This window comes from Kluyveromyces marxianus, chromosome 2 (genome assembly GCF_001417885.1).
Source record: "Kluyveromyces marxianus DMKU3-1042 DNA, complete genome, chromosome 2".
NCBI lineage: Eukaryota > Fungi > Ascomycota > Saccharomycetes > Saccharomycetales > Saccharomycetaceae > Kluyveromyces > Kluyveromyces marxianus.
In genome coordinates, this window is record NC_036026.1 from 669,108 (window position 1) to 696,783 (window position 27,676).

The 27,676-nt window shown below is 37.8% G+C and overlaps 11 protein-coding genes across 11 annotated transcripts; 8 read left to right on the forward strand and 3 right to left on the reverse strand.

The window, feature by feature from the left end:
- Window positions 1-328: 328 nt before the first annotated feature.
- KLMA_20313 (uncharacterized protein) lies at window positions 329-1,393 on the reverse strand (the record flags this gene model as incomplete). The annotated part of the gene is made up of 1 exon (XM_022817925.1): window positions 329-1,393. One exon carries the CDS (start codon window positions 1,391-1,393, stop codon window positions 329-331), a length of 1,065 nt encoding a protein of 354 aa, XP_022674643.1.
- A 1,620-nt stretch (window positions 1,394-3,013) lies between these two features.
- Window positions 3,014-4,342, forward strand: ZRC1 (cation diffusion facilitator family transporter; the record flags this gene model as incomplete). Its single annotated transcript, XM_022817926.1, has 1 exon — window positions 3,014-4,342. One exon carries the CDS (start codon window positions 3,014-3,016, stop codon window positions 4,340-4,342), a length of 1,329 nt encoding a protein of 442 aa, XP_022674644.1.
- Window positions 4,343-5,268: 926 nt separating this feature from the next.
- SFG1 (Sfg1p) lies at window positions 5,269-6,324 on the reverse strand (the record flags this gene model as incomplete). The annotated part of the gene is made up of 1 exon (XM_022817927.1): window positions 5,269-6,324. One exon carries the CDS (start codon window positions 6,322-6,324, stop codon window positions 5,269-5,271), a length of 1,056 nt encoding a protein of 351 aa, XP_022674645.1.
- Window positions 6,325-11,304: 4,980 nt separating this feature from the next.
- isp4 (sexual differentiation process protein isp4) lies at window positions 11,305-13,698 on the forward strand (the record flags this gene model as incomplete). The annotated part of the gene is made up of 1 exon (XM_022817928.1): window positions 11,305-13,698. The coding sequence occupies one exon, from the start codon at window positions 11,305-11,307 to the stop codon at window positions 13,696-13,698; it is 2,394 nt and encodes a 797-aa protein (XP_022674646.1).
- A 1,308-nt stretch (window positions 13,699-15,006) lies between these two features.
- SPS4 (Sps4p) lies at window positions 15,007-16,062 on the forward strand (the record flags this gene model as incomplete). Its single annotated transcript, XM_022817929.1, has 1 exon — window positions 15,007-16,062. The coding sequence occupies one exon, from the start codon at window positions 15,007-15,009 to the stop codon at window positions 16,060-16,062; it is 1,056 nt and encodes a 351-aa protein (XP_022674647.1).
- A 1,227-nt stretch (window positions 16,063-17,289) lies between these two features.
- Window positions 17,290-18,296, forward strand: RPL20B (60S ribosomal protein eL20; the record flags this gene model as incomplete). The annotated part of the gene is made up of 2 exons (XM_022817931.1): window positions 17,290-17,304; window positions 17,793-18,296. 2 exons carry the CDS (start codon window positions 17,290-17,292, stop codon window positions 18,294-18,296), a joined length of 519 nt encoding a protein of 172 aa, XP_022674648.1.
- A 574-nt stretch (window positions 18,297-18,870) lies between these two features.
- DGK1 (diacylglycerol kinase) lies at window positions 18,871-19,716 on the forward strand (the record flags this gene model as incomplete). The annotated part of the gene is made up of 1 exon (XM_022817932.1): window positions 18,871-19,716. One exon carries the CDS (start codon window positions 18,871-18,873, stop codon window positions 19,714-19,716), a length of 846 nt encoding a protein of 281 aa, XP_022674649.1.
- A 616-nt stretch (window positions 19,717-20,332) lies between these two features.
- Window positions 20,333-21,874, forward strand: NOP58 (RNA-processing protein NOP58; the record flags this gene model as incomplete). Its single annotated transcript, XM_022817933.1, has 1 exon — window positions 20,333-21,874. One exon carries the CDS (start codon window positions 20,333-20,335, stop codon window positions 21,872-21,874), a length of 1,542 nt encoding a protein of 513 aa, XP_022674650.1.
- A 357-nt stretch (window positions 21,875-22,231) lies between these two features.
- On the forward strand, window positions 22,232-23,875 carry SNU66 (U4/U6-U5 snRNP complex subunit SNU66; the record flags this gene model as incomplete). Its single annotated transcript, XM_022817934.1, has 1 exon — window positions 22,232-23,875. The coding sequence occupies one exon, from the start codon at window positions 22,232-22,234 to the stop codon at window positions 23,873-23,875; it is 1,644 nt and encodes a 547-aa protein (XP_022674651.1).
- Window positions 23,876-24,416: 541 nt separating this feature from the next.
- On the forward strand, window positions 24,417-25,748 carry SLY41 (Sly41p; the record flags this gene model as incomplete). The annotated part of the gene is made up of 1 exon (XM_022817935.1): window positions 24,417-25,748. The coding sequence occupies one exon, from the start codon at window positions 24,417-24,419 to the stop codon at window positions 25,746-25,748; it is 1,332 nt and encodes a 443-aa protein (XP_022674652.1).
- Window positions 25,749-26,232: 484 nt separating this feature from the next.
- On the reverse strand, window positions 26,233-27,159 carry YHM2 (Yhm2p; the record flags this gene model as incomplete). The annotated part of the gene is made up of 1 exon (XM_022817936.1): window positions 26,233-27,159. One exon carries the CDS (start codon window positions 27,157-27,159, stop codon window positions 26,233-26,235), a length of 927 nt encoding a protein of 308 aa, XP_022674653.1.
- Window positions 27,160-27,676: the final 517 nt, after the last annotated feature.

The window sequence follows — 27,676 nt, forward strand, 5'->3', positions numbered from 1 at the left end:
CTTTATACTTACTTTATGTTATATGTTATATGAACTGCTACTGGTACTGCTGTTGCTCTTAATGAATGGCAGTAGCTGGTATGTATGTGTGCGTATTTTTTTTGGCAATTTTATTGATACAAGTGCATGATATATACATATTATACACAAGAAATGATACATAGACGGATGGATCGATAAAAAATAGTGAGACCCGCCACTCGCAAGCAACGCTTGTAGAAAACTGGTTAATATAAGCAAGAGATAAAACGGAAACGCGAATGCTTTCTAGAAGCACTCGTTTGACAAGAGAGAAAAAAATATATATATTTATCAGTTTACGCCCAGCCTAAACATTGACAGTAACAGTTTTGTACTTTGTTGTTGTTATGACGTTGTTTTCCTTGTGTTCATGGTGTTCTCTCTTTTGGTTTCCACCACCACCGACTTCAAACACTTCAATGTTAGCCTTGGCACCGTTTTGAGCAGTGACGACGCAGAAGCTAGCACCATCACCTTGAGATTTCAAGCTGGACTCGACCTCATTAACATTTTGTTTCGATGGATCGATGCTGCAAGGCAAACCAACACACTTAGATTCATCATCACATGTGATTTTTATACCGTAACTTGGCTTGTCGTTTCTGAAGGATGATCCTTGTTCCAAATAGACTGGATTCCATCCGATCTTGACAAAAGTGCTCTTGCTGGCATCCATGTTAGCACCGGCAACATAAGGAGCCCAGTTACCAATGGCTTTTGCGTTAGTACCCCATTGACAACCATCGTCAGCACTGGTTCCAGGAGGGTTGACATAATAATGAGCTGCAGTACCAGCCCAGTACTCTGGACCTGGGACAGCCAAGGTTTGAGAAGATCCACCACCAACAGAAGTTGGGATCAACATTTCTTCGTTACCAGGCAAAACAGTTTGACAAAAGGCAACTTCGCCGCCAGCGTTATTCTTGGCAACCACGGTACCCTTACCGCTGTAACAGTACCCACCACTTCTCTTCTTTTGCAAATTACCACTATCGTCACAGTACAAACCACCGTATTGGGAACCGGGGTAAGTGTACGAGGTGACATCAGGATCCCATTGGTTCATCAATTGACCTGGTTCGCACGCATAAGGACACCAGGACCCATAGGAACATTCTTGGTCATTGTGCATAGCCCAGCCAGCGTTTTTCCCGCTAGTTTGAACAGCAACCATACCGTCACCATTGGGGAATTGACAAGTACCACCTCTACGGAACAAGTGGGTAACTTCCTTACCTTCAATGTTCTTGCCCAATTTCTTCGCATGATCATGGGCATGTACATGATGGTAGGAGTCTGGCTTCTTGCTTGGGGTCTTGGCGAGGACCAGACTGGAATACCACAGGTATGTTAGATTTCTGACGCTTACCATGTTGTTCTCAACTTTATTTTATTTTTTTTGTTAGTCGGCAGTACTACTAGCAATGAGTGTCGGACTATGGTGCAAATCCTTCAATTTAAGCCGAGGAAGACGCTATGGTTACCAGAACAACCAACCTCTCAAATTCAAAACAGAAGAATGGTGTTTTTCCCTCACATTTATATACGCATTGGTGAAGCTACGATTTGCCATCAAAAAAGAACATTCGATTGATCGACGGGTTCAAATTTTTACTCTTCAACTACAATTCCCGGTACCATTAACTAATTGATTCCCACTTGGAATGCCGAACAATAAAAAGAAAAACATTCACATTGTTAGCTTGTCCATTGTTTTAAGTGACGTCTTGATAATACGAACAGCATGTGCAGGAAAGAAACAACGCCAGGGAAAGAGCTAGCTGAAGAATTCGGCCACAGTAAAACAACGTTCGTTCAACTGTGCCACCTTTACATCGGAATTGAAAAACTGTACCGGTCTGGTTTTGCGCTACTACAAGCTCTCGGAGAGAACCTTTCAGGCTCTTGGACCTCCAGGCTGTTGGACCTCCAGGCTCTCACTCTGACAATGCGCTGACGTCGGACAGCTTCATAAAGAAAAGACGACAGAAAAAAAAACGACATCACAAAAGAAACAAATTGCCAAATGACAAGCGTCAAGCGACAAAAAGAATCGAAAAAAAATACAAGCAACGATCACATGACTTACATAAGCAAAAGAACGTTCTTCGTTCGAAATCCCGTACTTGCACTTCTAGTCTGAATGAGGGACAGGGTGTAAAAAGCACCAACTGAAAAGATTCCAGAACCTCACTTGTTCTAAGTCGCCAAGCTAGCAGTCCCGAGCAGTGAAGACTAAGCAGCCGCTGCTAATGGGTGGCGGAAGTATCCAGCTACTCTGGTCACATGGGGTATATGTATATAATAGATGTGCTCTAGCAGCATTTTTTTCCAGTCCAGCAGAGAGAGTGTATCATCTCTATTGTTGTGTGTGTGTGTGTGTGTGTGTATTTCTAGCTTACTGTAATCACAATACAACACAAAATCTAAAGCTATCTTGAAATAAAGTAGAAAAAAAGTAAAATAGAGTAAGATTTGTCTGCTACATAACATAGAGCTATGGGACGACTTTCTCAAAGTTAAATATTTGAGAACTCCGGGTGAAGCCTAATGAAGCATGTAAATAAAGGACTTAATCTAGCATGTTGGGTTTTCAAAGTTATTCTTTTGGTTTACTTCTCTCTCTCTTTGTGTAGAATCGCTTGTGGCATTTGTTCTGTATGTATTCTACAGCACCGTTTTCCGACCTTAGCATAGGAAAGAAGAAAAAAAAAAAAAAAAAAAAAAAAAAAAAAAAAAAAAAAAAAAGACAAAAACTCAAAAATCAAAAGCCAACATCTGTGCGGGTTTACTTGACTCAAAATAATTAGAGGAACAAAATGACAGAGGTTATGGAAATCTTTTTGTATAATATAATAGTGGTATAGGCACTTGGAGATTGATATAATCTTCAAAGGGTTCTAGCTTATTGTATAGAATACTGAAATAACTTGTTAAGGGAGAGAGATCTGTAACGACAACCAATTGCATCAAAAAAGGAGGACGGTAAGGTATGAAGAGTGGAAAAGAGGTCCGTATCTTGACCCTATTGGTCATCGATACCACTTTCTTCTTTATTGAGTTGATTTCCGGATATGCAGTGCATTCTCTTGCCTTAATTGCAGATTCGTTCCATATGCTAAATGATATTATTTCATTGGTAATTGCCCTTTGGGCTGTTAACGTTGCTAAGAACAAGGACCCTGACGCAAAGTATACTTACGGATGGAAAAGGGCTGAAATATTAGGTGCCCTAATCAATTCTGTGTTTTTAGTGGCACTTTGTGTTTCCATCTTGATTGAGGCTATCCAGAGATTCTTCGAGCCTCAAGAGATCACTAACCCAAAGCTTGTGTTGGTTGTTGGGTGTTTTGGTCTCTTGTCCAACTTTGTTGGTTTAGTTTTGTTCCACAGCGATGGTGGTCATGGGCATGGCCACAGTCATGGTGGGTTGGATGATGTGGAACATGGACATGGGGGGTCGGATGACGATTCCGATGAACATTCACACTCTCACGGTCATGGGCACTCGCATTTGCATATGAATAACGGTTTTGACCAGGAAAGCAGCGATTACGAACCGGATAATATTGAAGATATGCTACCTCATTCTGTGGTAGAAAGAACGCTATCTCCAAAGACACACCACTTGGACTCATCGTACGACGACGATAATGAGTCTACTGCATTACTCAATGAACAACACCTAAATGCTAACCTCTCTAAGGGAGACAATAAACGCAAGAAGTCCAAAAAACAAAGATCCATGAACATGCACGGTGTTTTCTTACATGTGCTTGGTGATGCATTGGGTAATATTGGTGTGATTTCTACGGCTTTGTTTATATGGAAGACTAACTACTCTTGGAGATTTTATACTGATCCAGCTGTCTCCTTGTTCATTTCTATCATAATCTTCTCTAGTGCTATTCCACTATCTATGAAGGCGTCAAGGATCTTGTTGCAGGCCACTCCATCCAATATATCAGCGGATGATGTTAAAATGGATATATTGGCCCTTCCGGGCGTTATATCAATCCATGATTTCCACATTTGGAATCTTACGGAATCATTGTACATCGCTTCCCTTCACGTTGAAGTAAAATCGAAACCGGAAGAATTTATGCATATTGCTAAGGTTATCCGTTCTATATTCCATAAATATGGAATTCATTCGGCTACCGTGCAACCGGAATTTGTTGGTCCAGATGCTGTTACCGATGATATTGCCCGCAGATTCAGTAGAATTGCTGGTGGCGGGGTATATGGCTCCACTACAAACCTAACAGGTTGTACTGTAGATGAAACTGCACAGTGTAACACTGAAACTTGCCTTGAATAGTTCGATCAAACAGCCTAGGCCTACAACTGAAGAAGATATACATATACATTTTTTTTTTTTGCTTAGATTTTCTCTATTGACAGTATCTCATATTGACTTTTCGATATTTTAACATTTAACAACATAACTTTCTGACATACGTAATCATTATTTTTACAATGTTGCATTTCTTAAGTATATTTTCGCCTTATACTTAAAATCATTGGTTTTTTTGTTTTTTCTTTCAGACGTCTATTGGTAATTTTGCTTGTGTTTGTGTGCTATTTTTGAATTATATACTTTATTCTTTGTTCATGATAGTTTTACATGTGAACTTCTTGGTACAGAATATTGTGATGCCTTTTTATATTTGTAATATAGTCAGAGTAAAGTTAAAATAAATACAGGACGTATGCAAAAATATAAAAGAGAATAGTATTCTTAATTAAACGTAAAAAGAATAATATAGCATACATTTTAAAAGAAAAATCTTAAAACACTATTTTTACCTTTTAACTTCTTGCAACTCTATGAAAACAATGCTCTTTTAGAGCTAGTTGCGTATTAATACATACCAAGTATCTTGGTTTATTTTTGTTACAGTTATGTTCTATTAGTAACCCACAAAATGGTAAGTCTGCTTTAGCGTTTGTAGGTGTTATAATTAAGTTTTGTAGTAGTATTTCGAAATGGAATTTTGTTCGTTTGAAATTCCAGTTATCTTGGTTGGTATTATTATCTTTTGGATATATTTAGTACCGTGGTCCCTACTAAAGTGTTAGTATATGTAATTGGAAACCGCGATATTATAATCTTTATGATATCTTAGTGAAACAATTTTATTTTACATTAATGAAAGAAAAGTAGAGTTAGAGTAAACCAATTCTGATTTATTCGGTTTTAAAGAAATGAATTTATCGTAAATCATCGCTTGACAAAGGGTTACGCTACCATTCAATAGAATCGCACCATCTTAGTCGTTTCTCTTTTCCGGAGTCTTTTTTCACGTTCATTACTTGATTTGAAGGGTCAATTCCCAGTTTTAAAGTGAGCCTGTCACTATCCTTTTCTGAACTAGTTGAGGAAGTAGGGCTACCGAAGGTAAACTCGTATGCTCGTATCACAGCTGCATCGGAGCCGATTTTAGTCTTATTAGTATTAGAAGATGATTCGGTTGCTTCTTCTTGTAGGAAGGAAGGGGAGTTTTGGTCGCATTCATCGTCGCTTGAATTGTAATAACCTCCTAACAGCTCGTTTCTCTCTTCTTTGTATTTCCTTTTGATTTCAGAATTTACTGGTATTGTGACTCTTTCCAAAGGGCAAGTTGGGTATGGTACATTTTCGGATAAATACGAATTTACTTCGGTAGCAAATATTGTCGCATCCTTGAAGTTGCCATTCAACGAATTCATAATATAGTTCAATCCGTTGGTTCTCTTCAGAATAGCTTTCTTGGGTTTCAACGATCTGTTTGGTTTAAACCTCATCTTATTTGACGCTGGAGACTTGAACAATGAATCAGCATTGAATGCAGTAGTATTCTTGAAAATTTCATCTGGAATTGCAGGTTTAAGGAAGTCTGTTCCCAAAATAGGAGAAGAGGATGGCGTGGATGATTCAAAGTCAGAACGAGAAGAAAGGATACTACTGGTGATGCTGTCATCTTCGCAGCTTTCGCTATTTTCTTCGGACTCGTCATTTAAAGTACAGCCATTCTCTTCGTATTCATCATCCTGTTGAGCGCGAATTAAGGGTATCGAAATGTGGCTAGAAAATGTTAGATCATCCTCCAAGTATATTTCTTCTACACTTGGAACATTAATCTGAAGTGGCAATGTTTGATTTCTGAACACCTCAGAGTGAGATTTACAAGGACTTTCTGTTGTTTTATTTTGTATTGGAAATTGGAACTTCGAATTGAATCCAAACTTGAACTCCGGGAAAGGCATTGTGTTGCATTCCCTTGTCAATTTATGTTGAGGGGTACTAGGTGGTTGTATCATTGTGCTCCAGAAGGAAACTGCGTGAAATTGATCTAATTATAGCCTGTGAAAGACAGACACAGAATCTCACCAACAGCTTTTTTTTTTGTTGAAATTGATGTCTGAGAAGAAGGAATGGGATGACGTTATCAATTGCACAGCAATGTTATAACAACTTCTTCTTATTTGGGCTGCAATTGACCTTCTGTTTTTAAACAAATATGGGTATGGAAATAGATTCGAAAACTAACGCTTTCTATAGTTACAATAGGTAATAAAAGTATGCCAAACGTCGAACAACGATGTTTCCTGTCTTTGAGACTGCACAATTTACAATTGAATTCACGATTTGAACACCTTAATGTCTGCTAGGTACTCATCCTAAAGAAGTCATCTATTTTCTGAATTGGTTTAAGGTGGGTACATATATATACATGTATATTTTTGGATTTGAAGACTAATCTTAATTGAGAAAATAGCTTACCCATCTGAAAGGTGCAGCTTACACTGTTTACATGTAAACATTGCACATCAGACTCAGAATAACAGCTTTGAATGGCTATACAGCGCCTTCTCAGCTTTCTAAAAAATGATTTACTAACGATACAGTGTTCTCTACGGAACGTCAAAAGGAACTTTTTTAACGTAAAAAATTTTTTTTTCAGATATTCAAAAAATGAAAAACCAAAATAATAACGATAAAAACGGCAAAAGGTACAGTACCTTTCATCGGCGTACAAAGACATCTACGTATCCTTCTAGGAAACAAAAATAAAGTATCTACCTTTTAGAGGAAAGATCTACTTAACTGTTCCGATTTGCCTTTGTATTATTTTTCCCCGTTTGTTATACCTATTGCAGCACTGACATCAAGCCTGCACAAAGGAACCAGAGTGCTTGAACTCCAGAAGACTTGCAGTTACACAGCTTTGAAAAAAAAAAGGCTGGGACGTACGAGAATGATGTTGTTCTAGCTCTTGGGAGTAACGCCAATTAACAGTAAAGCTATTACTTCTTAAGGCTTGTTCCTTCCTAGTTTAGTAGTAGAGAACGGTAGGGAAAAGATGTCATGATTCCGAACACCCTTATAACATTGTCCGGTAATGCAAGTGCGTTACGTTGGTATCGTGCATTGCTTGCCGATTTAAACGGTTGTCGTTAATGTCACAACATATTATGACAGAATTACTGTATAACCTACATACAGAAGCAATTGTTTTTGCGTCTGTTACCAACAAAGTGTCTAATCACGACGGTGGTTGCCGATGTAACCCAGGACCAGCAAAACTAATATACGGGAGGTAAAAACTATTATGTAAACTTATGGTAGTCGTGGTAGTAATTGAAACATTTTAAGCTGAATTTCTTTACAACGGAGTAGTCGTTGACGAATTTACTGTTTGTTGACCTGCAAAACTGTCTTTTTCCATCGATCCTGGCAGATTTGGTTGGTTTTTCTCCCCCATATGGAACAGCCCGAGTTACTGTAATAACTTCGTTGACAATAAAATCCTGAAAACGTCACGTCAATGGATTTTGTTGTTTACATTTTGTCTGTTTTTGGGTTAAAAAGGTACAGATTTTCAGTAGATTAAACTAAAGAATGGAAAACTGACAAAAGGTCACTTGTCAAGTGAAGAACTGGACTAAAGAAACTGACACTTAACTAAGATCGCTAGTTACAAAATTTTTATGGAATTTAAAGTTTTCTTACTTAAGTTTAGTATATGTTTGTATTCTGTTCTTCTTAATGTTAAGCATAAATCTATCCTTGTGAGCCATTCAACCTAACATAACTTATTCTGTTGTTTCTGATAAAAGTACCTCAGAGAACTGATAGCAGGCAAATTTTTGCAGTTCTTAGCTTCTGGAATTGATGAATTCTGTCATTAACCTTGGTCTATCGGCTTTTTTTTTTCTAAAAATTTCATATTCAGAAAACAAAGGAGATAATAGATTTACGAAGAAAATAAGAAATTAAAGTGGCAATCGCTGCTTAATACGTCAAAGAAGATTTAGTTTAATGCGGAGTAGCCTTGTTAATCTGTTTACGATACATCTAATTGTAAATATAGTTATGCAAGTTTGTTTACATTTTCCGCTTTTATTGCTTTCTTGTCTCTGTGTGGGGGACGGCTAGCCCATAGTTTTTAGAGTTCCAATGGTTGTTTCATATTCTATTTTATCTTGGAATGTTCTTTGATTTTCGTAATTTACAGTATAGCATGATCTTTCGGTGGAAAAAGGATTATCACAACCAGGAAAGGCTGGAGCTGCAAATATGAATGCTGGAGGAAAAAACACATGCACTCGTTTCAGGCTTCATTTCTCGCGAATCAACTACTTTTTAGTAAAGCATGCTGTGTACAACCGTTAATATTGACATGCATAAAAGCAGACACAGTTCATGCTCTTTTTACGGACCATCTTCTCTGGCTACCAGCTGCACGCAACGAGTCCCGATTCCGCTCTACCCGTGCTTCGTTGCCTATTGGACATTTAAACGTTATTCATTGGACTGGGGAAAACTTTATAAATCTAAACGGTGTTCACAATTCAATTGGGGAAATGGGCTCAACGGGTTGAATTACGGTTCCTTTCCCCTTGCCTGGTCAAACTATGAAGGCATCCCTTCTTGTACGGTCACGTGATGTTTTATGTAGCTCAGACATTTCGCTGACCTCAAGTAATAATTATCGTAATGAACAAATGCTGCGTTGTTGACAGGCACCTACAGTAATATTAGCTCTTACAGCATATTTCATCCTGGCCCTACTGCTTAACATAAGAATGACCAACACTTATATCATTTTGTAACATGCCGAAGTGTTGATTCCTCTGTCTTCAAGATTGAGAATTGGATGCTTCAAGCAAAGCTAATCAGCCCTAAATTATCAGCACCTGTATGCGCAGTTGTAAAGCAAGAGACATTGAAATATAAAGTTTTCATAGCGCCTGCATGATAGTACGTTTATTTCGTATTACTTGTCTTCAATGACATATTCTTATTTCAATTATTTGCCAGCAATTGCTAATATATTTTATTACTGTTTATAGTAACGTTATTGCATGTTAAAATCAATAACTTCAGTAATATGAGTATTCTACACAATTTCCGGAAGTCATAATGAGTACTATTTTTGATCACGTGGCTAATATACAATTTTAACATCATTACTTCCAAAACAAAAAGAAACTCTCATATTTGTTTTATTCCCTAGCTGAGATTTTGTGCCACATTAAGAAACTACCAGCCCCTCTTGAGTTTTGGCACATTCGATAACGTGTACACCTCCTATTCAAAAGATGAAAAAGATGCTGCAAAAACCCCCCACAGAAAGAATGGCAGAAACTTTTACACAACAAGGAAGGTGCCAAATCTTCTGTATTCAAATCATTTTCTTTTGATGTTCGAATAGATTCGTTTCTCCAACCTGAACAATACATACACATTGTCTCTGAAACCTTATCTGGTTCTTCTGTGCAATTTTCAGTTACGTTTTTTTTTTTTTCGTGTTTTTCAAATAGATTAGATCCTTCACTTTCCGTTCTGAAATTACACTCCTGCGGGGCTACAGTGGAAAAATCATCTCGAGCCGTTTTTTTTACGTCCGCTTCCGCTTTGGCAGATGCGGAGCTTGTATTTTTAATTTTTTTTGAATGTATGGTTTAGATCAGTCTGTGTTTAGCCTTTCATGTTTTGACTGTGGCTGTTTTTTTGTCACATCCGTGAGTAACTTACTACTGTCTTTGAGAATAATTGACTCCCCCAATCCCTGTCTCTTGACTAAAGGAACCTAAAGACTCTGAGGTTAGGATAGACCTAAGAGACATCTCGTATGGTTCAGTGAACTAGACCAATTTACAGTAAAATGAAACATTATGGGCAATCCATCTTACCTATGGTTGCTAACAGAACCTTTCCGTCCAATATCCTATGTATTCGTAGCTTTGTTTATCACAACAATAACAGATCACAAGCTGCACTTCGAAATCTTTGATATGCGTTTGGATTAAAGATATCGCTAATGAAATGCTGCATGACTTATGCGCTGGGAAAAAAATTAACAAAAATGAAAAAAGAGGGACCGCCTACATATTCTGGATAATACAAGTTGTGGCATTTCGACCTTTACTACGCTATGATCACTAGCTCGCATAATCACCTTTTCGAGTCACTTAGGCCTGTATCAATTTTACCGGTCAATCAGCATTGGTTCGTGTAGTTTCCTGCGTCTTATCACTGCAACTCTCCAAGATACTTTTAGTCCCCGCTATGATAAGACATATATGTCAAGTATTTTTTATTTTTTATTTTTTTTTACTACGCAGTCACTATGCCTCACTGTATGCTTGATTACTGAGACCTACATTCGTCAGTACACCGAATTTCTAAGGACTGTTATCTAACCTATAGAATAACTTTGACTTTCGTGCACTGCAACAGTATCTGTGTCTCCTCTCTTCCGCAGTTCACAAGCAAGCATGATGCGCAAGTTAGCCTTATTGTCTGTGGAATCATCTTTATGTCAAGGAGGTAAAAGTTATAATATCTTGGTCCTCTCGTTTGACACTTTTTCCTGCGAGATTTCAGTTGCTAAGCTGCCAAACTGGCAAAGTGGAAAACTGTCAATATCATTATCATATCATAAATGAAAACAAATGCAATTAGAATTTTAACACAATCAGTCTTGACTTTGTTTTAGGAGACTGCACCGCTGACTGTGGATAGTAGTAGTTAACGGATAGTTCATTCCAAAGACATTTAGAGATAAAGAACGTAGTGTTTATTATTATGACTGTCTGCCTCGACAGAAATTAATTATAAAAAGACCGCTAACATTTAAACTTTGGGATCCCTAAAATTATTGGAACCGTTCTGAGTATGCCATATTGACATATACAATTATAACATAATAGGACATCAAAAAGTAAGCAGGTTTCTTTGTTTTAAAGTCCGAGTGGTAAGAACCCTTAGCTTTCTATTGAAAAAACTCTAAGATGGAACGTATCAAAAAGTTTTTTGATACTGACGCTCCGGTTACGGAAAAGGAGTTGATAACCGTAACCGACGATAATTTGGGCGCGCCAGTAGTAGACTCATCTGAAGATAACTCCCAAGATGATGAAAAGAAGTTTGGTCTTAAGGCGGTCATTTCACCAGTGAGATCAGATGATTTCTTGGCAAACCAATTATCAAAGGAAATTGTCGAAGATGAGTATGCTGGTATTGTTGTCGAGGATGATTCTCCTTACCCCGAAGTTAGAGCCTCTGTGCCATCCACTGATGACCCTACCATCCCACAAAACACTGTTAGAGTTTGGGTTATTGGTATGGTTATGGCAACAATAGGTTCCGCCTTGAATATGCTTTTCTCTTTACACGCTCCATCCATTACGTTGAGTTCCTTTATCACGGGTATCATTGCTTGGCCTGTTGGTAAAGCCTGGGAAAAATATGTTCCAAATGTTAGAATGTTCGGTCGTTATGGTGGTCCATACTTGAACCCTTGTCCTTTTGGTTTGAAAGAGCACACCTTAATCCAAGTTATGTCCGATGTTTCTTTCGGTGGTGGTGCAGCTTACGCTACAGATATCTTCTTGGCAATGAACAATTATTTCGGTAAGGATTTCGGCTGGGGCTTTGAAATCGTTGCCATTCTAGCTACTCAATGTATCGGGTTCTCATTGGCTGGTTTGGTTAGAGAGATCTTAGTCACTCCACCAGAGATGATCTGGCCAGGTAATTTGGTTACTACCACTTTCTTGACAAACCTTCACGTTAACGAAAACCACGTTGCTAATGGTTGGAAGATATCTAGATTAAAGTTCTTCTTCATTGTTTTCATGGCTGGTTTCGTTTACTACTGGTTGCCAGGTTTCTTATTCCAAGCTCTTTCCTACTTTGCTTGGATTACTTGGATTAAGCCAAACGATGTCATTGTCAATCAAGTCTTTGGTGCATCTACTGGTTTAGGTTTGTTCCCATTGACTTTCGACTGGAACCAAATCGCAGGTTACGTTGGTTCTCCATTGGTTCCTCCAATCGGTACCATTGTCTCTATTTTGATTTCAATGGTCTTTGTCTTCTGGATTGCTGTCCCTGCCGTCCATTATTCCAACGTCTGGTACGGTAAATACCTTCCAATCTCAGATTCTGGTTCATATGACAGATTCCAAGCACCTTACAACGTTTCTAAGATTGTGACATCGAATCTATCCTTTGACAAGAAAGCATACAAGGAATATTCCCCATTGTATTTGCCAACAACATTTGCCATCTCTTATGGTATGTCTTTCGCCAGTAACGCAGCTACTATCGTGCACACTTTCTTATTCCACGGTAAGGAAGTCAAGAACGCCTTTAAAACTTTGGACAAAAGGGAACAGGATGTTCATAACAGATTAATGAAGGAGTACAAAGAGATTCCTTGGACTTGGTACTTTGCAGTCTTCTTGGTCTTCTTCGGTCTTTCTATTGCTTGTGTCAGAGGATGGGAGACTGAGATGCCTGTCTGGGCTTTGGTTTTCGCTTTGATTATCGCTTTCGTGTTCTTGGTTCCAATCGGTATTATTGCGGCCATTACCAATATGGCTGTTGGTCTAAACGTTATCACAGAGTTTATCATTGGTTATATCCTACCAGGTAGACCAATTGCCATGATGTTTTTCAAGACCTTTGGTTACATTACCAACGCTCAAGCCATTACATATGCCAGTGATATGAAGTTGGGTCATTACATGAAGATTGCTCCACGTATGATGTTCAGTGCGCAATTCATTGCTACGATGTGGAGTTGTATTGTTCAAGTCGCTGTTTTGAAGTGGGCCCAAGGAAACATTTCTGAAATGTGTTCCAAGCACCAAAAGTCTCATTTCACTTGTCCTGGTGCTCGTGTCTTCTTCAATGCCGCCATTATCTGGGGTGTCATTGGCCCACAAAGAATGTTCAGTGCCGGTCAATTGTACAACAAAGTCTTGTACTTCTTCTTGATTGGTGCTTTGACTCCATTGGCCAACTGGTTGATCTTGAAGAAGTGGCCAAACTCTCCAGTCAAGTACTTGCACTGGCCAGTTTTCTTCTCTGGTACCGGTTCTATTCCACCAGCCACACCATACAACTACGGTGCGTTCTGTATGGTTGGTATCGCCTTTGGTTACTTCATTAAAAAGAAGTGGTTCCACTGGTGGTCCAAGTATAACTACTCCTTATCTGCTGCTTTAGATATCGGGTTGGCTTGGAGTTCTTTGATCATCTTCTTCTCTTTGCAGTTGACTAATAAGAATGCACCATCCTGGTGGGGTAACAATGTTATCAACACTGTTGAATACAATGGTGAGGCCATTCAAAAGATTCTCCCAGAGGGAGAATCTTTCGGTAGAACCAGCTGGTGAATTGCCCCATAACATATATATGGCAGACTTTCCTTTATTGTTCCATACGTAGCTTGCTTAGCTCAGAATAATACTAATGAGTAAAAAGTCGTACTAAATGAATAATGCTGATTCAGTCATTTTGTCTAAGTACATTTACAGGCGATTTTGAAACCACTCTACTCAACTGAACTGATCCAAGCTCTTATGAACCTAGCTATTATATATTATATATTACGGCAGACCCTTGTGATTTTATTCATTAAATTTTGTCCTTACTTAATAATATTTTTTTTATCTAAAAGACAAAAGACTCATTTTATAATTCAGATAGCCGCGGCTCTATTGTGCCGATCTCCGTTTATCTAACATGAAGCAGAATTTCAGAAAGAGTGGGGGTAATCCGAAATACAAAAAGAATTCATTAGTCTAAATAGCATTGGTCTCGTCAAATTAACAGTAGCCGCTATATCTTTTATTACCAGGGCTTGGAAATTGGTAATATTAGACTAAGCTTATCTAGTAGATCTCCCAAAGAAATTTCGATTAAAATAAGAATTTTGGTGGGTTAAGCGTCAAGGGAAACATGCTGTTAGTTTACAGTGAAGTCCAGTGGGTAATGTGTAATGTACATAATTATTTGTTTTAGAGTCATTACTTAAAAAACGGTTTTAAGCAAGTGGACGTAAAGTTTGTATCTATCCGAATTAAGGCTACAATATGAAATTTGGGTTTTTTTAATTCAGCTTCAAGTATACATAATCCATTATTCTTGACAAATGATTAGTGTTTGACTAATTTTTCTGACCCTTCACTTTATCGTAAATATTTCACAAGAAAAAGGGGGCTAAGGAGTGATTTTTTTTGTGCGTGTGAATAATCAAATAATATTCAGGAGGCTCACTAGTTAATTTTAGGTTTGACAAATGTTGTTTTTATTTTAGGTGGATCTTTACTATATGGGTTTCTGATAAGCTGTCTGTCTGTTTGTTTTTTTTTTTTTTTTTTTTCTGAATTGACATATAGGATGACACAAAAATGAAAGAGAAAATGTGGTAGTACGATTAACTTGTGAATCTGACACCAGTGTCAATTTTTGTGGTAATCACAAAAAAACACGAACTGGCATTGGTGTCAAATTATAGAAAAGTATTTAAATGACAGTTTTTGCCATTTTACAATTCCATGAACCATAACTGTATTAACTATATTACACATATAGTATTGTTTTATCCCTTCCTCACTATTTTCGCATCGACAACACGAAACTATCGTTGCTTAAACAGTCAATTAAACGCAGATTATCAAACACTGTAACATTACTCTATCATGTCTATTTTCAGAAAGAAGCACAGTCACCAAACCACTCAAGAACCAGCTCCAGTTCAGCCTCACGAATCTGAACCAGCTCAAGAGGGGGCACATGAAGGACACCAAGAAAGTCAGCCAGTTTCATTCAAAACTGTTGACCACATTAACGGGTACCCTTTGGTTCAACAAACCAAAGATATTTTGGACTCCATTGCTGTCGCTAGAGTTGTTAAGGCCAACACCTTACCAACTGCTAATGCAATTCTAGCCTCGAAGCCTGTTAAATTGGTTGAGCCAGTTACTAAGGTAGTTGATACGGTCGCTGACTCTGGTTTGACTTTGACCGAAAAAGTTATTCCTAGTTTGAAAACGAAGACCTACCAAAGATTGGGTGAAGAAGCCATGATTCCATACAATCTAACTTCTAAAGCTGTCAACAAGACTGTTGATACTACTGTTTCTGCTGCTGAAAGTTACATCTACGAACCAACACATAACCAAATATTAAAATTCAGACAATACTACAATGAAAAAGTTTATGACACTCATGGTAAACCATTGATTAGAGGTTCCTTGGATCCAATTGTTTCACCTGTAAACAAATGGTATGAGTCCCTCATCAAGTATTCTTTCCCAGAAGGTAAGGAAGTGCCAACAAATGGGTATTCTAACGAATTGGATAGATCTTTTGCATTGACCTTTAATGCTATTCAAAGAGCCGCTTCTGCATTGAATAAGAAAACTGTAGAGACCGTATGGGCTCCTTGTAACTACGTGAAGCATGTCAACGAGGTCCTCAACGTTAACTTGGATAAACAAGAAGACTTGTCTCTTCCAAAGAGTTGGGTTGCAACTAAGGATTCAGTTCAAGAGTTGAATAAAGAAACTCTAGATTACCTAAAGTCGCTTTCGCCAATTGGAGCAATTCCAACTTTTAAAAAAAAAAAGTCCACAACAGAAGAGGCAGAACCAGCAGTCGCCGCTGAATCTACCGAAATAACTCATGAACAAGCTAATAATGAACAAGCTCCAGCTCTAGAAAGCAACCATGCTGAAGCTATCCCTGCAAATTAAGCTGAGCTGGAACTAAGCTAAGCTAAAATAAAACAAAGCATTATACTCTGAACGAATTTCGTAATAATGATTCATGACTACTACTCAAATTGACTAACTACATTTGAGAAGTTTGTTGAGATTTCATTTCATGTTTATGCTTATCTTTATTTTATTTTTTTGTTTATGTTTTTGCTTTAGCTGTCATCTAAAAATTTGAGCAGTTAACTAATCAATAACTTTTGTTCTTGGTCTACATTTTTCTCTTTTGTGTCGTCTGTGTTCGCTTAAACATTATAGAGATCTCCCTTCCAATTTTCCGAGGTATCGTTCGCCATTAAACGATAGTACTGCATACATATAGCATGTATAAGTTTATATCACATATAGAGAGGAGGGCTTAGGTTGAATCGTATCAACGTCAGCCTGTCCTATCCTAATCAGGAACTATTATAATAAAACGGCATGTTATTCTATAAATCAAAATAGTCAAGGAAGCATTTTTGAAACGAAAAGTGTCTTTAGTATTTTTGAACTTCTCTACCTGCATCTGTATATAATATTACTTAAATTCTGGCAAACTTGAAAGTCACATGACTTTGTTTCTTGGGACTGTCCCAACATCCGGACATTTATTTTTTTGATATTTTTTCAATACTCTATAAATGGACATTTTCCAAATAGGGAATATTTAAACTATTTTTCGAGAAATGATGATAGCATAGAGTGTAGACACAGAGTTCTCGGTGCTACTAGCCTGAGCAACACCAGGACCGCTGTCCTATTGAGTTTCTTCCTAGTAGGATTGCTGGGTGCGAATTCTATCCGATGTACCTGGTATGGTTTCCTTCGTAGAAGCACCTCCTCCTAGCTTCCTCTAGACGGTTGAGGGCTTCGCTCCTTCCAAGTTTCTACCCTCCTTTCACCAATCTGCTTCCAGTCTGCGTAACCTCCCACTGGCATCTTCCTAGCTTCTGCCTAGCTTCTGCCTAGCTTCTTTCTGGATCCCCTGCCTAGCGTCTCTTGCTTGAGCTACTGACGATTCGTTTGGCAGGATGCCCGTTTGGTAATACCTGTGTAGGTTCCAGTTTGTCGATGGAATATTTCGATTCAAAGTTTACTGTCAAAGTATCAAAGAATTGTATATAGAAAATTCGTTGAAGTTTATAGGATAGTTGTGTTAAGTTACAAGTTTAGTCTTGATTGAAGCAGGCACACCAAGAGCAGTATCCGTCAAAAAGTGAGTAAATGAACCTAAGGAAAGTATCCTCAAATTAAGCAGTTATTATCGCACATGCGTAAGAGTTGGAATTGTGAAGAAAACAGAGAATATGAGTAAAGGATGAATTACAGAACCCATGAAGGCTAACAAACCTAATCGAAGAATATTAAATGGTACAAGCACCAGAATCTAGTGGGTCATTAAAAGCGTAATATTCTATCATTACATGAGTGAATGATGATATACCAATACAATGTATGAATTGAGTCCATCAGAATGAACTTTTCGTTAGCTGTAGAGCACTTGGAAATGTTGTATACAACTGATAAAGAGGATATCATCAGACAGTGTATTGTACAATGTGAACAACGTTCAATATGGTTTTGCATAATCTTCCTCCTTTGTCAGGATACTTCGCAATAATAGCAGTGATAATTTGAGGATCGCTTGGACTTAACCAAGCGTTAATAATATTAACTGAAATACTAACAATGAAATCTCAATGTAATTTTTAACAGTGGCTTTCAAGGAATACCAAGTTATCGGTCGTCGTTTACCTACTGAATCCGTTCCTGAACCAAAGTTGTTCAGAATGAGAATCTTTGCACCAAATGACGTTGTTGCCAAGTCTCGTTACTGGTACTTCTTGCAAAAGTTGCACAAGGTCAAGAAGGCTTCTGGTGAAATCGTTTCCCTAAACGTTATTCACGAAGCTCACCCAACCACTGTCAAGAACTTCGGTGTCTGGGTTAGATACGACTCCAGATCTGGTACCCACAACATGTACAAGGAAATCAGAGACGTTACCAGAGTTGGTGCCGTTGAATCTTTGTACCAAGACATGGCTGCTAGACACAGAGCTAGATTTAGATCTATCCACATTCTAAAGGTTGTTGAATTGGAAAAGACTGCTGATGTCAAGAGACAATACGTCAAGCAATTCTTGACCAAGGACTTGAAGTTCCCATTGCCTCACAGAGTCCAAAAAACCAACAAGGTCTACGCTTACAAGAGACCATCCACTTTCTACTAAACTGCTGGATTTTAAAGTATATTTGTATTTACGATATGTTTCTTTATTGTATAAACCAGTAATTTTGTCAGTTATAGGGCAGTAATAAGAATCCATTCACCATTTTGTTCTAAAATAAATAAGCAAATAGATAACTAGTCGATAGTATACTAGTGGTGTGTTTCAAAGCAATATGAGTCCTTGCGCCTTTATCTTCTTAGTTCTTTCTCTATTTCGGTCGGAAATTTGACATGTTATATCGCTGTTAATCTTTTACCATGTGACTTAGAAGCAGAAATCGTTTTTTTACCATAATAAATAACAACTGTAGATATGAGGAACATTTTACTTCCGGGAACGATCTAGGTTCTTTGCAGGAAAGGATATTAAACATACAGTAAATTAGCGATTTAGACTCGGTAAGAACTCTTTTATTGAAATTGTTACCTTGCTTCCCAAATATTATATTCAAACAAAACTGAACAAAGCGACACCTTTAACGTTAAGTTCGATTTTAATTCTCTATTTGTTTTAACTAAAGGGAAAGTAAACATCTAAGAGGCATCGCTAACACCTGGATCCTAACATCTGCTAAATGGTAGATCATAAGTCCAAAGATTCGTTTAAGGAATCTGATATAAAACAAAGGGGCATTTCATCAACTAAAATTCAAGGAAGCATATCAGATGCCAATCTAGGATCGAGTTCAAGTGATGTTCATTTACCCTTGAAAGAGATTCATCTAAAGTCACATGAATGGTTTGGAGACTTCATTACGAAGCATGAGATTCCTCGTAAAGTGTTCCACTCTTCCATCGGTTTCATTACACTCTACCTATACACTCAAGATGTCGATTACAAGAAAGTAAAATTCCCATTGATTGTTGGTTTCACTGTTGTTTTTACTTTGGACGTTATTAGATTGAACTTTCCAGGATTTAATAAACTGTACTGTCGTTGTGTTGGTGCTTTGATGAGGAAGAGAGAAATTCATGCGTATAATGGTGTTCTTTGGTATTTATTGGGTTTGACTTTTGCATTCACTTTTTTCAGTAAAGATGTCGCATTGATCTCTCTGTTCCTGCTAAGTTGGTCTGATACCGCTGCCTCCACAATTGGTAGGAAATATGGACACTTGACTCCAAAAGTGGCAAAACATAAATCTCTGGCTGGGTCACTAGCTGCTTTCCTTGTGGGTCAATTAACGTGCTACGCTTTTTACGGCTATTTCGTTCCTCATTATAGCTGGGTCAATAAACCGGGTGAGATTTCATGGTCGGAAGAAACAAGCAAATTGAATCTCCATCAATTCTCACTTTTTGGTGGGTTCGTAGCTGCCCTAAGTGAAGGAATAGATATTTTTAATTGGGATGACAACTTCACGATCCCTGTTTTGTCCGCCATCTTTATGTCATCAGTGATCCGTTTCTTCAAGAAATGAACACAACAAGCCGTTTAGATACAATCAATTATAAAAAGAGATTCAGTTGAAGCTCATTATTTTGTACATTAGTTCACTTATTTCAGGTACTTCAGGTACTTCGTATCACACGTATATAATTATTATTGTTGTTATTATTATTATTATTAGTGTGATTATATAGAGAAGAAAGATCACTTGATCGTTTTAGTGAGAATTTAAAACTGTCATGTTTATACTACGGCTTTTAATGAAGAAGTTATCATGAATCAGGAGCACTGATCACCGCAGGTCATGCCAAACCGAATACTTGATTAGTTCGTCTCTTACATAAGGCAACTTAATAAATTATTGTAAGAATTAATATACACGTGACTTACTGTTTATGGTTTCTGTGATGTCCCGGTGTAAGTTTTTCCTTTAAATGAAAAAAAGAACATTGCTTTTTTAACCGGCAGCGAGTTTTGAAAATTTTTCGACAAGCTCATCTCATCATTTCTATAATATTGAATACACTACAGCTATATGAAGAGTTAGTAGAATAGTAAAACATTGTTAGTATTGTTATTGGTAATAGTTCACAGAACAGCCGGGATCATCTAGAAAATCTACAGACTAAAGTGACATTTATTTAGCAATGGCTTACGTCTTGACTGAAACCTCTGCTGGGTATGCTCTTTTGAAAGCTTCTGACAAGAAGATTTACAAGTCTTCTACTTTGATCGAAGACTTGAACAGCAGTGAGAAAGTCTTGAAGCAATTTAAGATTGCTGCTTTCTCTAAGTTTTCATCTGCTGCTAATGCTTTGGAAGAAGCTAACTCCGTCATTGAAGGTAAGGTGTCATCTCAACTAGAGAAGCTGCTAGAAGAGTGCAAGACAGACAAGAAGGCTACTCTAGTTGTTTCTGAAACCAAGTTGGCTAACGCTATCAACAAGTTGGGCTTGAACTTCAACGTTGTTTCTGATGCTGTTACTTTAGATATCTACCGTGCCGTCAAGGAATATTTGCCAGAATTGTTACCAGGTATGAACGATGAGGACCTTTCCAAGATGTCCTTAGGTTTGGCTCATTCTATTGGTCGTCATAAGCTAAAGTTCTCAGCTGACAAGGTTGATGTTATGATTATCCAAGCTATTGCATTACTAGACGACCTAGATAAGGAATTGAATACCTATGCTATGAGATGTAAGGAATGGTATGGCTGGCATTTCCCAGAATTGGCCAAGATTGTTACTGATTCTGTTGCTTACGCCAGAATTATCTTGACCATGGGTATCAGAGTTAACGCTGCTGAAACTGACATGTCTGAAATCTTGCCAGAAGAAATCGAAGAAAGAGTTAAGACCGCAGCTGAAGTTTCTATGGGTACAGAAATCACTCCAGTGGATTTGGAAAACATTAAGTGTTTGGCTGAACAAATTGTTGAATTCGCTGCTTACAGAGAACAACTATCCAACTACTTGTCATCCAGAATGAAGGCTATTGCACCAAATTTGACCCAATTAGTTGGTGAACTAGTTGGTGCTAGATTAATTGCCCACGCTGGTTCTTTGATCTCTTTGGCTAAGTCTCCAGCTTCTACTGTTCAAATTTTGGGTGCCGAAAAAGCTTTGTTCAGAGCTTTGAAGACTAAGCATGATACACCAAAGTATGGTCTATTGTACCATGCTTCCCTAGTTGGTCAAGCTACTGGTAAGAACAAGGGTAAGATCGCAAGAGTTTTGGCTGCTAAGGCTGCTGTTTCTTTGCGTTACGATGCTTTGGCAGAAGACAGAGATGACTCTGGTGACATCGGTTTGGAATGCAGAGCAAAGGTTGAATCCAGATTATCACAACTTGAAGGTAGAGACTTGAGAACTACTCCAAAGGTTGTTCGTGAACACAAGAAGGTTGAAATCACAGAAGCTAGAGCTTATAACGCTGATGCTGATGCCGTGACAACCGCTGCTCCATCTGCTGATTCAGACGACGAATCTGAAGAGGAAGAAGAAACTAAGGAAAAGTCTAAGAAGGAAAAGAAGGAAAAGAAGAGGAAGAGAGATGAAGATGAAGATGAATCCAAGGAGTCTAAGAAGTCTAAGAAGGAAAAGAAGGACAAGAAGGAAAAGAAGGAAAAGAAGGACAAGAAGGAAAAGAAAGACAAGAAGGAAAAGAAGGAAAAGAAGTCTAAGAAATAGATCTTGTCTTAGAATCTCATTATCCACTACTCTTTTTGCATTAAAATTCGAAAACTCATATAAATCTGTTCAATTACATACGAACACATACAATGTGTGTACCTCTGTAAATTAGTCTGTATTAAATTTAAACAAATATAGTAATTCAATAATTGTTAACGTTGGAAATAATTCATTCGGCCATTTGCTGCTTATTCGAGGCAAATATTAAGAGGTCATGTGTAAAATTAGAATATTCTATAAAGAAATATAATCCAATTTATTTAATATAATAAATAATGAAAGAACTATATAGTTTGCTTATTAAGCGTTCAAAATAAAAGATCATCCCGCCCTCCAAGGCAACCAGTTGTGAAGATGGGTGATATCACTTCGATATCATTAGAAGAAACTAACAAAATTCGAGCTAGTCTTGGACTAAAGCTTATCCCAATTCCTGTAAATAATGTGCCGATTGAACATGATAAAGAGGTACATACCCTAAAGAAAAAAGTACGAACAAGTCATCCAGAAACTACTACTTACGAAACTCAGCATACCTATGAGCATGAAAGACTTAGAAACAGGATTCAAGAATCAAAAAAGCATCTTGATTCTTCTCATGGTAATAGAGAAATCGAAGACGTTGAAAGTATTGATGACTGGCTTGCGAATGTTGGTAAAGAGTCAACAAATAAAGGAAACACTTTACCCCCTGCCGTCAAGTCGAAGAATACATTTGGAGTATCGGAAAATGTTACAGATATTACTATACCAAATGAGCTCAAGACTTTAGTGGATGAGAAGCCAATAATCTTAACACTAAAGGATACGACTGAAAACGATACCAACGGTGAAGATGGGTACGAAGATATTTTAGAAAATGAGAAACATTCTCATGATAAACAAGATGCAGAAAACCTAAAACTACGACAGCTCAATAAAAACCGTAGATTGGGTAAAGTGTCGCTATATGATTACGAAAGGGAGGAGAATGAAGATGATGTTTTAAGGGAAATGGAATCAATAGCAGGAACTCAGTCTAGTTCGAATAAAATAAGAATAGAGAGTGATAGTTCGGATGAAGACAACGTAATTCAGGACTATGCACCAATCAAACTAAAAAAGAGGAAAAAAATATCCGCAAATCAAACAAAACCTAGGAAAATTGACAATAACAAAATGATGAAGGTTGATCTTGTAAATTTGGATGATGATGTTACCGAAGAGCCTCCTCAAATATTGTTCAAGGTGAAACGTAAACCTCAGAAAGCAGAAGAAAATGAGGCAAATATCCAGCAAGTAAACCATCATGATAATGCAAAGAAAATGGGAATTCATATTTTAAATAACTCTAAAGATGGGTTTATTTTCGATGATACTGATGAATTCTTGGACTCACTCAAAGGAGATGTTCTTAAAAGAGAGTCAGAAACTCGACCAATAAAAATAGATTTGAAGAACCCACAGAGGACTCAGAGTGAAATGACCCCAGAAACCTCAACGTCCGAATGGAAAGAAGGAAAAGAGAAAGAGTTAGACTTTTCCGAAGGTGTGGCAGGAATGATATCCTTTTTGAAAGAGAAAAATATACTCAAAAGCCAGAACGGTAGTGGTCAAACATCTGGCAGCAAGACTGTAAGGAGTGGAATGGTGAATTTAGAAGAGGCTAAAACTCTGAGATCTATCGACACTTCCTCTAAAGAATTGAGCAGTCATCTAAATTCTCAGGCAATGGATCTTTCAGAGGAGGAATCACGGAAGGTTCAACTCTCGAATGAGGAAAACATTGCTTCTAAATTACATAGAATACAATCTGAAAAATTACAAAACTATAATCCAAATGTGGAATTATCTTATAGAGACTCGGAAGGTAATGAGCTAACAACAAAAGAAGCATATAAGAAACTATCTCAATCCTGGCATGGTACAAAATCAAACAGAAAAACCATAGAGAAACAACGGAAAAAAATTGCTCAACGTAGAAATGTTATGGAAAAAGAGTCATTGTTTGATGATTAAATGCTCTCGTGAATATGTTTGTAGACACTATGTTTTTTGATTTTTTTATCTCAGGTTTAATTGAATATCTTTTTAATTATTTTATCACTGAATGACATTTTACATCTTAAAATATTTAAAACAAAATCCATAATTCTTTTCATTCATAGCACGATGATAAAGTACAATGCATATAAACCTCTTCGAAACTTACCAAGCCGCGAAATCATATTCCAGCCCCAAGATAGGCCCAAGTTTTTAGATACCCAATCCCTCATTCCATCAAATCACGTGACCAGATTGAAATGTAAACAAACGTAACGCAGAGAACATTTAAAAAAAAAAACAGAAAAAGAAAACAGAAGTGCAGTACCTACCTGTCATTTCTGTCGCTAAAAGTATCAACACTAACACGTCGGAGATATTGAACCCATACGCAGCCTGTTAGCAAGCAAAAGACTCGCTCGAAGTAGCTTCCTAAAAATCTAACCAACTTTTGTCCGATCGTTTTTCGTCCTTTTGATTTAGTTTATTCTAGAAGCTAGAGATACAGAGTTATCAGATGATTGTTACAGCTAAAAGTGTCACCTCCAAACGTCGCCCATCGATCAATAAGCTTGGATCAGAGGCGAGTTTCAGTGTTCAGGCCCAGAAAGTCTCTCAAGAGAGTTTTAGAGGACATAAGCATACCAACTCATTCAATGAGGTGAGAAGATTACAGAATAGAACTTGGAAACAAAAAATTGTGGAGTTATTTCCTCAAAATGCTCAAGAGTATTTACCAGAAATCAACATCCATGTCTCAATATTATGTGTCATCTGGTATATGACCTCCTCGATCTCTTCCAATCTGTCTAAGGCTATTCTATCACAATTTCCACATCCAGTAGGATTAACTGAGCTTCAATTTTTCTTGAGCGCATCACTATGCTTGGCGTTCGTAATTTTCGCTAACCATTTACACAAACCAAAAAGCTCATCATCACAGCTAAGAGACGCAGTGTTAAACTTCCCAGAAGGTATACTACCGAACTATCTTAACGGATCCTTTTCGACTTGCATTTCGAAAACGTTTTTGGTTCCTTCTAAGGTGATTTGGTGTACGACATTTCCAATGGGAATATTTCAATTCGTTGGACATATTACTTCGCATAAATCTACATCATTGATACCCGTCTCTCTGGTTCATTCTGTTAAAGCACTTTCCCCTATAGCGACCGTGTGTTATTACAGGTTTTCGAAGGGCAAGCAATACAACAACATGACATACTACACGTTAATTCCGCTAATTCTTGGTGTTATGATCACATGCTGGACTTCACATAATAACAAGAATAGTTTGGCTCAAACTGATAGGCTCTCATTTATAATGGGACTGGCATTCGCCTTCATTTCCATGATAATTTTTGTATCACAAAATATCTTCGCCAAGGGTATTTTGACTGTAAAGTCGAAGGATATTCTACCAAGCAAAAACAAGTCTCAGTTAGACTTGACTCAAATAAAAATGGAGGAAAGATCAATGATGAAGCTAGATAAAATCACGATTCTTTTTTATTGCTCATGCGTTGGGTTTATTTTAACTTTCCCTATCTTCGTGACAAACGAATTGTTTTCTGGATCGGCGTCGGTGTTTGGCGACTTAACGTTTAAGATTTTAATTCTTGTTATCATACACGGGGTTGCTCACTTCTTCCAGGCAATGCTGGCATTCCAACTAATCGGCATGTTGAGTCCAGTAACATATTCGATTGCCAATATCATGAAACGTATCATGATCATTGGTGTAGCATTCATATGGGAGTCAAACTTATCTATAAATCAGTTATTTGGGTTAAGCTTAACTATAATAGGTTTGTACGGTTACGACAAGTGGGGTAACAAAAAGCTCTGACCGATTAAAATGCATACATAACATACACAGGAACCATTCATTCTTCGTTATTTGTTCTTAAAATTATCAAAAACAGAAATACAATAATACTACTAAAAGCGAAAAGTGTAGTGGACGTAAATGACGTCTAGATGTGCATGCACAAGTACACACACACACATATATATAAATACTTATACACGCACACACGCACACACACGCACAATATATACCATTATGAGATTCTATGCAGATTATCATTTTTATTTATATTTTTTTTCCCCATGATGTATTTTAAAGGGTTTACAAGTTGAACACTGACGCGTATGTTAAGTGGTGCGTGTGTTTGTACTTTTTTGAATCTGTATGTTAACGAGACATGCGAGTGCAACGCGATAAGTTTACGAGTGATTACAAGTAGTTACTGTATACCTATAGAGGAAAATAGTAAACATTATCATAAATCAACAACCCTTATACATAAGGTAAGAGCAAATATGCTCAATCAATGCTTAGCGGTAGGAGTTTCACCAGTTAGTCTCCCAACGAACTCTCTAGCCATATCCCCGAAACCGACCATGAAGACGGTTTGCCAGATACCTAAACCGACTCTTGGAGTGACACCACGGTAGAGACCCTTGATACCATTAGTACTATAAATATACTTGAAGGCTTTACCAACAGTTAGTTTCTTTGGTCTGTTTGGATCCTCAGTCTTGGACTGCATCTCAACTCTAATGACCTCAATTGGCTGGTTCCAGGCTGAAAGACCACCACCGATAGCGGAAGCGAAAATCTTTTCCCACGCAGTCAATTTATCCTCTGGGCTAGTCTTCCCGGTCACCTTTCTGATACCTTCTTCGACCAATCTCGACAAACCAAATCTCGAACCCCAATTGGTCATTTGTCTGATGGCAACCGCGTTAACACCCTTGTTGATACCTCTGATACCCTCTTTCTTGTAGATTTCTTTGAACGCAGCCAGCGAAGATTGCTGTACACCACCAACCGCACTCTTCTTCTTGGTGATCTCCACAGTCTTCATACACGTACAGAAACCCATCGTCAAATAAGCTTGCGCTACACCACCAGAAATACCACCCATGATACCAGCCCCAAAGTTGTTCAAACCCAACTTCTTAAAGTGATATTCGGCCTCAGCAGACACAAACAAAAGCACCGCACCCTTCGTAGATGCCTCGATCCAAGCCCATGGAATCAACCCCTGGTAGAACCCGAAAACACCCCCACGAGCCCAGATGTGACGGATGGCCTGCAAGAAACTAAACTGCCTATTGGCAGCCATTGTCGTCTTAATCACCTCCAATGGCTGCCCCAACGTCGTAACTTCGCACAAGTTTAGACCTGCTCCCAACAAAATGTTAGAAAACGAGATTGGCTTCTTCTTCAATTCAACTGGTTGTTGCGACATCCTTATTCTTATTCTCTTTTCCCCTTTTTATTCCTCTGATAATGATGACTCAGAAACTCCAACTTCTATGCTTGAATCCTGCCTTCTTTCCTAACTCAATTGATTCCAGATACAATTCAGTTATGTCGCTCTACTGTCTACCCAAACGACTACCACCAAAAAATCAAAGATTCAGATCCAACTTGTCCTTTCAATCCTTCTTTAATTCTAATTCTATTTTAACAAGATCTTCTTTCGATCTATATCCAGTCATATTTACCACCAAATTATACTATACGTCGAAGAACTCTTTTTTTTCTTCGATAATCATCGTTTTTTTTTTTTTTTTTTTTTTTACTATTATTATTGTTATTATCTATCCAGTCCCTATTCTTTCTTTTCGCATCCGGTGTCTTTTAACGGAATCTTCCGCCAGGTTTGGCTGTACGAGATGCAGAAAAAAAACGGACTAAACGGACTAAAGCAGCAGGTAGGGCAGCAATCAGGGTAGCAAACCGGGCAGCGAGCCGGGCAGGGC